Source organism: Ovis aries, chromosome 12, assembly GCF_016772045.2.
Source record: "Ovis aries strain OAR_USU_Benz2616 breed Rambouillet chromosome 12, ARS-UI_Ramb_v3.0, whole genome shotgun sequence".
Lineage (NCBI taxonomy): Eukaryota > Metazoa > Chordata > Mammalia > Artiodactyla > Bovidae > Ovis > Ovis aries.
Genome location: NC_056065.1, coordinates 62,303,065 through 62,316,402, shown reverse-complemented (window position 1 = coordinate 62,316,402; position 13,338 = coordinate 62,303,065). Strand labels below are relative to the sequence as shown.

Below are 13,338 nucleotides of genomic sequence, written 5' to 3'. Positions count from 1 at the left end.
ACTCCGCAATTCCCCTTTGGCATTTTGCTGCCAACAGAGTATGCTGCCACCAAAAAGTGGTGTCTTGGTTATTGCCAAGTCTCTGAAAAAAATCAGCCTGCAGCTGTGTGCTAAGTCACTTCAGTCATGTTTGACTCTTTGCAACCCTATGGACTGTAGCCTGCCAGGCTTCTTTGTCCATGGGATTCTCCAGGCAAGAATACTGGAGTGGGTTGCCATTTCCTTCTCCAGGAGATCTTCCCGACCCAGGGATCGAACTAGCATCTCTTACATCTCCTGTATTGGCAGGTGGGTTCTTTACCACTAGCGCCATGAGCAGCATAAAAAAACTGCAGTTACTTTTGCCATATAAGGTATGATCACAGAAAGTGTCCCTGGGTTCTGCCAGCTCATCCTTAACCCTCAGTCTCTCTCATGTCCAGGGTCTGCCTGGATGATAAATGTGTCTAAAACAGTCCTCAGGGACTCTCCTAAGGCGTGGAGAGCTGTTCAAAGTTCATTTGTTCTGTAAGAGTCAGATGGCTCATTCAGCTCCTCGATAATCAGCTAAAACATGAAGTGCACCGGATATTTCCCTGACTTCATCAGATCCCGCCTGATTCCTGTCTGAGGGATTTTCATTCTTCCTCTCTCCTGCCTGTCTCACCTATTCAGAACCACTTACCTTCCTTGGTATAATACCCAAGGGTTAGCCTTGTTCATCTTAAATCAGCTTCTCAAAGCAAACACATGGTCCCAGCCCAGCTTACAGACAAGTACGCCAAGTCAAACCCATTACTCACTGAGGCCATCCTTCCCCTGTGGAGACAGTGAAGAGAGTCAGCAGAGCCCAGATGATGTTGTCATAATGGAATTCATGGCGCTTCCACTCTCGGCCTTTCACCTCCATCTTGTTTTTCTCATGATCTACATAGTTGCCTCTAAAACCAGAGCAGAAATGAACCAGAACCTTGTCACTATAGTTCACAGAAGAGCAAAGAGATTCTAGGGACTACAATAACGTACCCTAGTAATTATTGAATTATTGGCATTCAAATGCAAGGAAGGAGGGATTTTATTATGACCGCATATTATCATGGAACAAAAATGAGATGTCGTGCCCAATAGACATGGAAGATTAAATCTTAATCCTTTCACTAGTTGCTGGGTGAAAGTGAAAGTGAAAGCCGCTCAGACATGTCTGACTCTTTGTGACCCCATAGACTATACAGTCCATGGAATTCTCCAGGTCAGAATACTAGAGTGGGTAGCCTTTCCCTTCTCCAGGGGATCTTCTCAATCCAGGGCTCGAACCCAGGTCTCCTGCATTGCAGGCAGATTCTTTACCAGTTAAGCCACAAGGGAAGCCCAGTTAGTTGCTGAGAAATCTTGAGCAACTTAAACTTTCTGTGCCTCAACTTCCACATCTATAACGTGCAAAGAAGACCCATCTCAGAAGGTCATGAGAAAGATTTACAATTTAAACCTGACGTGCAATGTCCATGCCTGACACAAAAGAGGTACTCAATCAAAATGCAGCAACTTCATATTTTGACTTTTGTTTTCCCCCAAAGTGCAATGGATTTAAGTAAGAGAGAAAGAAATGACCTATCTATAAAGGGAGGGGTGGACCTTATCGAAACACACTTCAGCAGACAGTGAGTGGTGCGTGCTGGAGGCACTCACATGCACTCCTTCTCTGTGTCCTTGGAACTGTCCGTGCAGTAGAAGAACTTGCCCTTGAAAAGCTGAACCGCGATGACAGCAAAGATGAACATGAAGAGCTTATAGACAATGAGTATGTTGAAGACGTTTTTCAAGGAGGTGACCACACAGTCGAAGACAGCCTGAGAACAGAAAAAAAAAGAGCCCTGGTGAGTGAGTCCCTGGAATGGCCTGTGGGTATGCCCGCAGCTGCATGGGACCCACATAACCAGCAGCCGGCGCTCGGAGAAGGTGCCCCAGAAGATACCACCCTACTAAGAAGTGACACTCACAGGACTCAGGCCTGGCCTCTAACCTGGTCATGACTACAGCAACCTGCCACTTGGGAGGGGAACACATGCTCTGAATCTGAAAGGAAACCCGAAGCAGAAGAGACCAGATGGCAGCAGGCAGTGGAGGAAGTCCTCTGTGGAATTCCATTACGTGTACTTCGCTTAGTGTGAAACAGAAATGTATTGCAGAAAAGGGATCCTCGAAATCATTTAGCCTGTTTTAGGCATTCAATAGGCTAAATGATTTCAAGGATCCCTTTTCTGCAATACATTAAATAGCTTATCTATAAACCTCATTTATTTAGGGCACATTCTTAGATTTCGTTTGTCTACTGAATACGTATTGCTTTCCCTTTGCTTTCTAAATGGGGTGGGGAGTGATAAACCATCATCTTTGTTCCTTTTAATGATATTCCGTAATAAGTTCATACATTTACCCCCAACTGCATTCCACATTTCAGATAAAGGTTCTCTAGTTTAAAAGCTAACTGTGCCGGGTTTGAAGATTCAACAGGTGATGTGGGAAGGGGTGAGAGATGCCCTCTTAGAGACAGGAGGACTGGAAGACAGAACCAGAAACTTGCGCTTCAGTCCAAGGCACTGAATCTCCCTCTGGAGAATCCCTTCTAGGCCCTACTCCGTGAAGAGCTACACGGGAATTCAACGTATTTCAAACCATTTTGGGGTTGTTTTCTAGGTTTGTAGGTTTGGCGCACTGGCGAGTCTAGCCCCACAGTCGCCCTGCGTGTGAGCGGTTGCCTCTTCACGGTGCTGGGTGAACAATGCTGGTTTAATTAGTTCAGCACCGCAGGGAATGGGAGCCACACGCAGACTCACGGAATTATCAGATCCACCTACATTTCCCTCAGGTTATGGAGCTGCAGAGCGAGGCGCCAGCCCTTCCTAATTAATTGGAATTAGCCAAGGTTGGGGGCGCCTTCTCCAGCCTGGTGAGTAACACCATCCACCTGTCTGAGCTCTTCTCTGGGCCACAGCATAGCTCAGAGGAGATGAGACCAGTGGACCTGGGCTGCGGCTAACGACAGAGGTTGTTGGGCCCCAGGGCTCCTGGCCACGTTTTGCTGGGGGAAAGGCAGAAAGGAATGTTCACGGGTGCTGAGCCAGGCCAGGCCCTGTGTTGGGCCCATCACCATGGGAAGCACCTCATCCAGGAAGGGAGGCCGGGCAGTGGAGGAGGGGAGCAGGCGGTGAGGACACTTCCTGTGAGGCATGAGCCTCTCTCCTCAGGAACCCATTCAAATAGCAAGGGCCCCAGGCTCTGAGAGGAAGCTGTGTCTCAGCCAGATAAGGGTCTTTCAAAAGAGACCTTCCTGTGATCCTAAGCCTCTGACCAACCTGGTTGGCTTACCATCCCCCTGCAGAGCCAGAGGGCTGAAAGGGAAGCAGCTGGGCTGGTGCTGGTAGAGGATGGGTGGGGAATATTAGAGGTGATGTAAACTCAGTGGGACAGAGGGATGGGGAGCATGGGGGTCCCCAGTTCCCTGCCCAGTGGTGACTGGCTCTCATTCCCAGGAATACAGGGAGGAAGAACTTCTATCCCATGAGGCTTCAGCTTCCATAACAGCAGCAGATGTGTGTGGGAGAGGCGGGTTCCACATGCCAGCAACCTGAGGGCAGGAAGCCTCAGGGAAGGAGCGCAGGATGGGCCATCAGGCCAGGGGGCAGGAGAAGCCAGACTTAGACCTATGCAGACACAGGTCTTGACAATAGGGAGAACTCAGCTGCGGGAGCTCATGTCCCCATTGCTTCTCTGCTGGTGCCGAAAATGACTGTCCTTGGGCAAGTTATTGACCTATTCATGCCACAAAAATATGAAGCATCAAGCCTCTTCTAGTCCTTTGTTTCTCTAGAATCACGAGGAAAGAAACCATCCCAGGTTACTTTGTCTGACCAAGCATACAGACCATGATGCCCACAGCTCTTGTTGCTTCCATTCTGGTATCTGACCCACCTTAACCACACGGGAGGTCCCAGGACAAAGCCACACAAGGTTCTTCCTATGACTTGCCAGAGTGGGTAGGAAATACCTCCTAGATTTGGAGTCAAGGGGTGAAAGCCTCCTTGGAGAGTTCTTGGGACGTTGGTTATTTTCCTTTGAGACTAAGACCCTTAGTTTTAGCAGACAAAAAGAATCCTAGTCCTCATGTGAGCAACAGGAATATTTCCAGAAATAATTCTCCCAAAGCAGGCCAACGGTGGCTAGAGAGGGAAGAATGGGCAAAGGGGAGCTGAAGGGAAGAAACTGGCGAACATCACCTTGAGCTTAGGCAGGCGCTTGATGGTCTTCAGCGGCCTCAGGACACGGAGAACCCTCAGGGACTTGATGGTCTTGATATCCCGACCCTTGTTGGTTCTGCAGAGAAGCCCCAGGGAATCACAGGACAGGGGAGAATTAAAGAGATGGTCACACTACTGCATTAAACAGAGCAGGGGGAAGGGGGAGAGAGGCGGTCAAGAGGCTAGAAACTGGGTCAGAGTAGACTCCTTTAGGGAGACCCCCAAGAAACATGCTCCGGGAAAACTTCCCAATCACTCCCCTGGGTGTACACACTCACAGGCACGCATGTACACTCACATACCCATGTATACGCATGCAGAGGGAGACACGGGACACCACAGAGGCACCCATGCACGTGTGTTTATCAACACTTCTCCCCCTCCCAACCGCCAGAGCCACGCAGCTCATGACCACACTGGCCAAATGGAAATGGATGATACACGGACTAAGGAACAGGGCCATAGCCCACTGTGGATGGGCACCATGCCCAGCCTAGGGAGTCTTCAGCAGAAGGCTCTCTAACAATATTGGGTTGGCCAGAAAGTTCATTTGGGTTTTTCCATGACATCTTAACAGAAACACACAAACTTTTTTGGCCAACCTAATATTTATTGAATTGAATAGGGAGCCCCAGTTGAGAGCAAGTCTTATCCGAAGACTCAACCTAGTCCTTTCTTTTGGTTTATAGGTTGGTCACCTCTGCACAGTTCCAGGGAGAGCAGGGTGAGGAGGGCTGGCAGGGACAGGATGCCCTTGCTATGCCAGGCTGCCTGCTCCAGAGACAGCATGTCATGCAGGCTTCCAGCCAGGACCTTGGCTCACACCCCCATTATCTCTGTGCAGCTGGCTCTTCCTGCAGTCCTTCCCATTTCAAGCCCTCTGCATCCAGCACAAACTGTGGACAGCCTACAGTTGGGGGAGGCCCAAACTGCAGCCCCCGCCCACCTTTATCCTTGCCTTACAGCCAAGGACCCTCCCCCTTCAGCCTCTCAAAAATGTTTGCTCCTAGTAGACAAAATACATCTATTTTTAGGAAGGAAATGAATAAGTCAACCTGCATTTCTCTCTCCACCCCACTCATCCCCTGAGATCTTTGCATTCAAGTCAAACAAGTGCAATTTGTAAAACACACAGATGGTAGGAAATGAGAGTCTAAATAGTGAGCTCAGGCTCCGGTTCTTCCCTCACACTGGCCCAGATTACCACGACACCGACAATCAGAAGAAATGGGATCCATCTAGAACATCAGATGGAAACCCCAAGGCTTCTACCTGTTTTCCACCCTGCCTTCCCTGCCATACCCATCCTCCCAGACAGGAAGATCAAAGGCCATCTATTCTTTCATACAAGGCAAGGCAGGAAGACATTTAATGGAATACTGACTGACTAGAATGTATATTTTCAGACCCTCTTAAATGGTTATAATCCATGACCTATAAGTCACTTTTACTCCACTGTAGATCTGAATGTAGATAACCCAAAAGTATCACATTGATATCAATGGCCTTCTGCATCCATGGGTTTTGTCTATTTGATAAGGGTTGGTCAATAAAACTAAGAAGGCAACATAAAAGCCCAAATACACATCCAAACCAGTAAGAATGATCATTTTCCAAAAAAGCTTGGTGACTCCTAGTTTTGGTTTCCTTAGATGTCAATGAGAACACACCACACACATAAACTCACCACTGCTTTCTCAGTGAGTCAGCTCCTTACCTCCCAATCACACATTCTCCCTCCTCCACCCCACTCCCTTCAAAGAAAACGGAAGAAAAAAATATTTACCCCAAAGCATTCCTATGGAGGATCCAAGCAGAAAGCAGTTTAAAAAAAAAAAAAAAAGAGGGGAGGGGAATGGAGAGAAGGGAGACAGTCAGTAAACTTCAGGGAGAAAGGAGAATTTAGGGTGATGGGAAATTGGAGAAGTCCAGACCCGGGTGATCCCTCTTACAGCCTTGGCACTTGCAGAGTCCACACACTTTGTGAAAGGAAGGGCCAGCTCACCATGGCTCCATACCCACCTCTCTACCCTGGAAAGGCCAAGGCCCTCTGCAGGCATTGGTGATGCTGCCTCTAACCTGATGGCATTCCCCAAGTTGTACATTATTTCATGGAGCCTTGCTGAACTGAAGTTTTCTCAATGTAGGCTTTCACGTCCTCTTCCTTAGTAGTCTTCAGTCAAACTCTGTTTCCAGTGAATGTATAAGATATCAGACTAGAGGAAAAATGCCTACTTTGGGCCAGAAACTATGTATTGGGAAAGGTGTTTCAAAGCATCGTGGCATATTTATGTTTATGAAGGATTTCATTTGGAGAGGGACACGCAATGTCCAGGAGAGGGCTACTCTGACATCTCTCAAAAGCACAGAAGGGCCACATTACAAATCCAGCTTGAATTATAGGGGAAGGCACTGTCTATCAAGGTCCTGATGTCACACAAAGAGATGCCTTTTGATAAATTAAATGACCACCTGTCCTTTGTGAGCTATTTACTGTGCAGCTGGAAGACAAATCACCCCTGCTCTAGCGGTGGGGTTTAACAATGACACAAATAAAGATGTAGAGCATGAATATAAAACATATGAGATATGAGGACTAACTTTAATATTTATTCTTGGCCAGACTCAGTGTTAAGCACTTTTAGCTCAACTCTTTATTTGGACATCCTAGTCACTTTAGCACAAAGGTATTACCATCTCTGTTTCACAGATGAGATGCTGAGAGGTCGAGTGCTTGGCACTGGCAGGGTGAGCTGGGACTTGAACCCAAGTCTGCATGATGTTCAGAGCTCTCGCTCTGCACCACTAGCTTCTGCGCCAGCAGGTTTCCATTCCAGGCTCTGTCAAATGGCTCACCAAATTCTAGAGCTGGAAGAGATCCCTGAAATCCTCTTAACTGCAAACAAAACTGCAGCCTGGGGAAGATGTGCCTTGCATAAGATCTCAGTGAGTGAGCCCCAGTGCCATGGGTGAACAGGCCTGCTGCTATGGAGAAATGCCTAGAATTCAGCCTTTGCTTCTTGGTTGACAGTCTGCTGTGAAGGGTACTTTTTCTTCCTTTAATTTTTTTTATGTACCATAAACCTGTGTTACACCACCATGTGCCACAAGCAAAGACTTCTAGTGACGATTTTATTCAGGGAATGGCCCCATATTGGAAAGTATATTACTGTTCACTGTAAATGTCAAATGAATGGTTGTTTAAGAATTAAATCCCAAGGCTTTATAAACCTTAAATCTCTCACATGATAATCTCCAAATTCTCAGAAGACAGAGGTAATGTCTTCTCCTGAGTTGTAACAGTGTCTTCTCATGCATGAGACTGGACACGTGGTAGGTCAGCCAAATATACCTCTAATCCACTCATTCGACAGCACTGATGGAGTCTTTAATAAATGTCTGGCATTATCCTAAGTACTGGCTACATGGCTGTGAACAAAACAAATGAGGTGCCTACCCTCTTGGAGCTCACCTAATCTAGGAGAGAAGACAGGTTTCAAATAAGCAAGCAAGCAAATGAAGCTAAAACTGCAAGCTAAATGCTGTGGGGAAAACAGAATCATTTGATTGACAATTCTACCAAAACAACTACTGGGTCACCATCTCTTTCCTGGGCCACATGCATCATGAGGAGAAGCTAAAGGAGAATCTCCCATACCCTGAAGCGAGAGAAGAGTGGGATCAGTGGATGGGCAGGTGGTCTAGGCTTTCTTCTTCCTCTTAGCTCAGGACTTTAACCCCAAGAACTTGAGATCCAGTTGAGTCTAAATGAGCTCATTCTCACAGATACCCATCGCATGAAGGAAGGTTCAATAATTTTTGCTCCTCTCACACACTCAGATAAAGGGCAGAAATTTGCTGTCTACAATTAATACTATCCCAAGATCTTAGTAAAATATCATGCCATGGAACAAAGGGGATCTCTGACCAGTGGGCTTGTGTGTCCCTTGTTTCGGGAAGTGGAATTCTTCGACGGTGCACTCTGATTTGAACAACTGACTGCGACCGCCCAGGTCCTGGCTGGAGGGCTGTTTGTCCCATTGTGACTCCCACAGAGTGGAGCCAGGGCTAGTAATTAGACACAGGCCAAAAGTAAAATGAAGATTAGTCATTGCTCTGCACATCTTTCACACAGGTCTCTCACTGCAGAGCAGCCACTGAAAAGCTATGCTCTTGAGTGGCTGTGAAAAAGCATGCTTGCATTCTCAGTTTTGTTAAGATACATTTCAGTACAGTTTGAAAATTTTCACTGAAATGAAAGGAATACTTGCCAATGAAGCCACAGAGTCAGGAAAAGTGTCAATCAACAATGTAGCCCCCATTAATTAAAATATATCATACATTTACACAAGAGCCAGGCCAAATTGCCTCTCCCAAATCCTTGCATAGAAGAATCATTTAAGCCATTATCCAACTCAACAAGATTGCAAGGGAAGGCTTTATCAAACTAAGAGGACAACCTCTTCAAGTACTTCAACTGAGGCACATTGTTTTAGAAAAAAATTCATGAGCTTTTTACAGATCATCTAAATATAATCATTTGATAACACTTTGCTAGTCTTTGCTACTAGATGTATAATCAGAATTTTTTTTAACACTGCCTAGCTAATTAGTGAAATTTCCTCAGTTTTAAAAATTGACTCTAACATGAGGATAATTTCATATGTGAGGATGTACTGGCTTAGCGCTAATAGGGGCTAAGTTGGGCTCCCCATTTCCCCATTTACTATATTTCTTACTTATTTGTTAAGTTCCTGGCTGCTCTCCAGAAAATAACTGCCATGTTTCTCTTTTGTCTCATCAGTAAAAGATGAGAATTTTCCAGCTCAACTGGAAAATCTGCCCTCCAGATTTTCCATGTGTAATCACTCATCATTTACCATAATCTTGCTTTCCAGCTTCACCGCCCCACCCCCCACTCCCTGCAACATACTTTCTCAAAAGACTTAAATTGATTTCTGCTAGGAACTGACTCTTCTTTCATAGGAGGGTGCTTGGGGGTGGGGGAGACAGCCAGGACACTGGGTTCTGAAGAGCCCCTCCGTCTTTTAAGTGGAATGGTCCTCTGCCCTCCCCTGAGCCCAGCAGGGAACAGTAATGGGATTTTAAGGAATCTCTTGTGTCAGGGGAATGGACAGGGTACTGGAATGTAAGGGGGCAGTGGGGTTATGCTGTGAGAAAGCTTGAACCTTCCTAAAGTGTCTGGACTATTATTAAGTAGTCAATAATAATGCCTAACTAATATAATACAAAGTATTTCATGCTATACTGGACGCAATATATTTTACCTTACTTAATTCTCACAAGACCAAAATAGTTATTTTTAATTTCTACTTATAGATGAGTAAGTAGAAGTTCAGAGAGCAAAGGTGGGTTAATAATTAACAACGCTAAGTTTATTTAACACCTGACTCTGAAACCTAGGCTCTTATTCACGGTGTTATGATTTATGATGTTACAATGCCTTTTCACATAGGAACCAATGGAGGGTTTTAACCAAAGAAGGAAACAGCAAAAGAAACCAGCAGTTCGTGAGCTCAAATACTGAGCCATCTATCCTAGTATCCTTTATCAGTCTAGGGCCTGTGAGGGTTCATGGGAAGAAAAAGATACAGATGAAACAGCAAGATGGACAAGGTCAGGAATGCTTTCTCCATCTGGTCCATCAGGTCTTGTCTGTTTCCAGGCAGAGAAAGAGGATCCGTGGGACAAGGAGAAATCCATACCAAGCCACCACTTTGACTTTACAGAGGTCAATGGCTTGGAACGAAGTAGAACTACTTAGAACTATCTTGTAAGAGGTAGAAGGGAGCTTAATGTAATGCAGAAAGCCCTGAACTCAAAATCAAAATTATCAGTTGTTTAAGAACTGGTTTTGCTATTATTACTCAAATGAGTCAAACTAGTCAAACCTCAGGCAATCCATTTTTCAACTGTGAAACAGGACCGTAGAGTGACAAACGAAATAAAAAGTGTGAAAGCACTTTAAAAATTCTAAAGCCCCATGGAAGTGAGGAAGAAGTTGCCCCTCTGCATTGGCCACGCCTGCCTCTGGAAACAGAACTCTCCAGTACTCAATGTCAAGGCTAGGTCCTCTATGTGAGGCATCTAAATCCAGCACTTTGACCTTGTCACTTACCAGCTGCTGCCATTTGGGGATTATTTTCCCTCTTGACCCATACCTCAGCATCTCTTGGGATCACCCAGGGCTCTAAATCCTTTGGGCCTCTGCCAGCTTTCTTTGTTCTGTGAGCAGAGCACTAGTGGTTAGTGCATAACTCTTTTCTTCTGGCATACGGACCTCAGTGAGCTCCCTGTGCACACTGATTATTGCCTTTGAAAACTTTCTCCTTTGCAAAACACCAGCACTATACTCTCAACGGAAGGTATTTCTGTCTAAGAACTGAGAAGCAGCAAGAGATAGCAAAGCATCTAACTGTGTGTGTATTAGGTTGTTTCAGACATGTCTGACTCTTGTGACCCCCATGGACTGTAGCCCACCAGACTCCTCTGTCCATGGGATTTTCCAGGCAAGATACTGGAGTGAGTTGCCATGCCTTCCTCCAGGGGATCTGCCCGACCCAGGGATTGACCCCACATCCCTGATGTCTCTTGTATTGGCAGGTGGGTTCCCAAAGGCTTGCCTCGCGATTTTGTTATTCATTCTGATGAACAGTGGCCTGATCTATCTTGCTTCTTAGTCTTCATAATCTGAACATACCCAAAGACCCCCTCATCTGTTGATCTTTCTACAAAGGCACTGGTGCCAGCTAAAGTCCAGCCCATACACTCCCTCAGCTGGAGACTAATTCATAATGCTAGGCTGTGCCTCTATGGGTGTGACTGAAGCAGATGGCTGGCAGGGCACATGATCTGAGCTGATACTTTCCAAGTCTCATCATAAAATCTTCTGACTCAAATTACTCTGAAACCTACTTTTAAATATGGAGGGCACTGTGATGAGTTTCCACTAATCCTGCAGAAGTGGGCTCATCCCATAGCTGTGAAGCCTCATTTTCTTGTGCTGGGTACTCTGGGACCAGAGTTTGGTTAGTCAAACTGTTGGGTACCATGTGGATTGGACCATTTCATTTTGCTTGGTTCTGTGACCACAAGCTGAGATCTTATTTACAAACAACCAACTCTCCAATTTGTGCTTGCTAATAAAGAGAGATATTTAGGTGTTCATACTCATTGTCTCCATATGATAAAAGTCCCTAAGCACACATTCTACAGAGGGTTCCCCAGCAGCACCAGTGGCATTTGTAACAGACAATGCATTTTCCAGTGTTCATTAAAAAACATGCATGCTGGGGCTTAAAGACAGCAGCAGGTAGACTGGGAACTTATCTCCTTCTTTCAGACACTTCCTCCATGTGCTACCACCATGACACTCCTTTCTCCCTCCCCAACCCAGTAGGCAAGGCAGCCAGGGCACAAAATAGAGCAGTGGGAACCCCAAGAGCCCGTGGTCATTAATCATCTTCAGAGTCCCTGCTGGGGCACAAAGTCAGATAAAGTCACTCTCGAGGTGACTCCTAAAGCTGGAGTCTCAAGCAACGACATCCTTCTATCTGTTCATGGCTGGAAATTTCCAATTCCAGCTCGGCTGACATCCTAAATCCACAGTTAATGGGCTACCTGACGGCTAAATTTAATTTTAATCCTTCATTCTCTTCCACAGAGCGCTGGAACTGGATGAACTGTCTGGCTCAGTGGTAAATGGGTCTTCCTGGCATGGAGTAGGACTTTGTTCACCTTTCTCCCTCCTCCAAGATTAATGCGTAGTCATAGCTTCCTGTGGGAGACATCCCTTTCACGGTTATAAGAAGGAGGGCTGTCAAGAAGCAAGCCCAGAAGGCAAAGCTTGAGGTTGGAGAGGACTGCCTTAGACACAGCAGACTGCAAAGGACAGGAGGAAGGGTCAGGCAGGTGTGAGGTGAAATGTCAATTGTATTGTTACCAAGCTCTGCCAAGTGTGAGCACGTGCCAGCATTTCAATTCTAGTCACTCCTTTCTCATGTGTGCACATTCCCACCTTCACAAACGCAAAACCTCAAATGCAAAACCAGAGCCCGAGTGCCATTTCCAAGTCTAAAATGGTCTGTGCTTGTATATTTCATTGAAAGGATTCAGAATCAGCTCTGCTGCTGCGGCTGGTTCTGAATGCATTCAAAAGACCTTATCCATCTGAGAGACTAGGGCAGAGGGTTAAGTGTCAGAAAGTGACATACTTCAGTGAAAAGAATGTAATAAAAGCTAATGTGGGAATTCCGTTCCTTCTGGCATCAAGAGGCAGATTGACTCATGTTTTACTTTCCTGGCTAAGCACTGAATAATGAAAGGCCAAGAGCGGCTGTGATCCAGAGCCTCTGCGTGCCAGGAAGTCCTGACCTTACCTCGTGCCCTGCTATGATGGAAAATGGTAATGGGAAGCCTTCAGCTTCTCACGAACCTGCATGACTCTGACTGATGTACAGACCTGTATCCAGAAGCAGAATTCCGGTCATTTTTAAACTGCGTTGAGAAGCCATCATAAGCCTCAGACTTACTATTTAGAATCCAACCCGGGACAACTCGCTTGGTGACTTGACTTGAGCTGGTCAAGCAACATGTTGTAGAGCAATAGCAATGAGGAGGGGGGAGGTGCCCGGGCTGGCGTGCAGGATCACAGCCTTCCCGTCCTCCCCTGCGGTCACTCCTGAGAGGCAGCCACGCCCACCGCCTGCCCAGGAAGCCCTTCGCTGAACAGGGACGACAGGAATCCTGGGGGCCAGACAGCAGTGCCATCCCTGGACAGAATCCCACAAGGCTCATGAACTCAACCCGCATAGTGGACACAAGACCCCCCTACAAGGCAGCTGACTTTGGGTGTGGCGCCCCAAAGTGAGGGGCCCAATGTGCAGATACCCAGAAATGCCAAGGCTGGAACCATCTCTGCTTTCCCACCCAGCAAGATGGGAAGCAGAAGGGATGGCAACAGGGTGTGAGAACACTGGGGAAAGCGGTTTCCGGTCTTTTGGTGGACAATAACCATCAAACAGGAACAACAACAACAAAAAAA

General features: G+C 46.4%; 1 protein-coding gene across 2 annotated transcripts in view; it reads right to left on the bottom strand.

The window, feature by feature from the left end:
- LOC101102503 (voltage-dependent R-type calcium channel subunit alpha-1E) overlaps positions 1-13,338 on the bottom strand; it is a 342,192-nt gene that overhangs the window by 54,365 nt on the left and 274,489 nt on the right. For both annotated transcript variants that reach the window (XM_042229161.2, XM_042229165.2), the window contains 3 exons: positions 4,254-4,350; positions 1,666-1,826; positions 783-920 (listed from right to left, as the gene is read on the bottom strand). In XM_042229161.2, the coding sequence (XP_042085095.2) occupies positions 783-920; positions 1,666-1,826; positions 4,254-4,350 (396 nt within the window). The remainder of the gene's footprint in view (positions 1-782; positions 921-1,665; positions 1,827-4,253; positions 4,351-13,338) is intronic.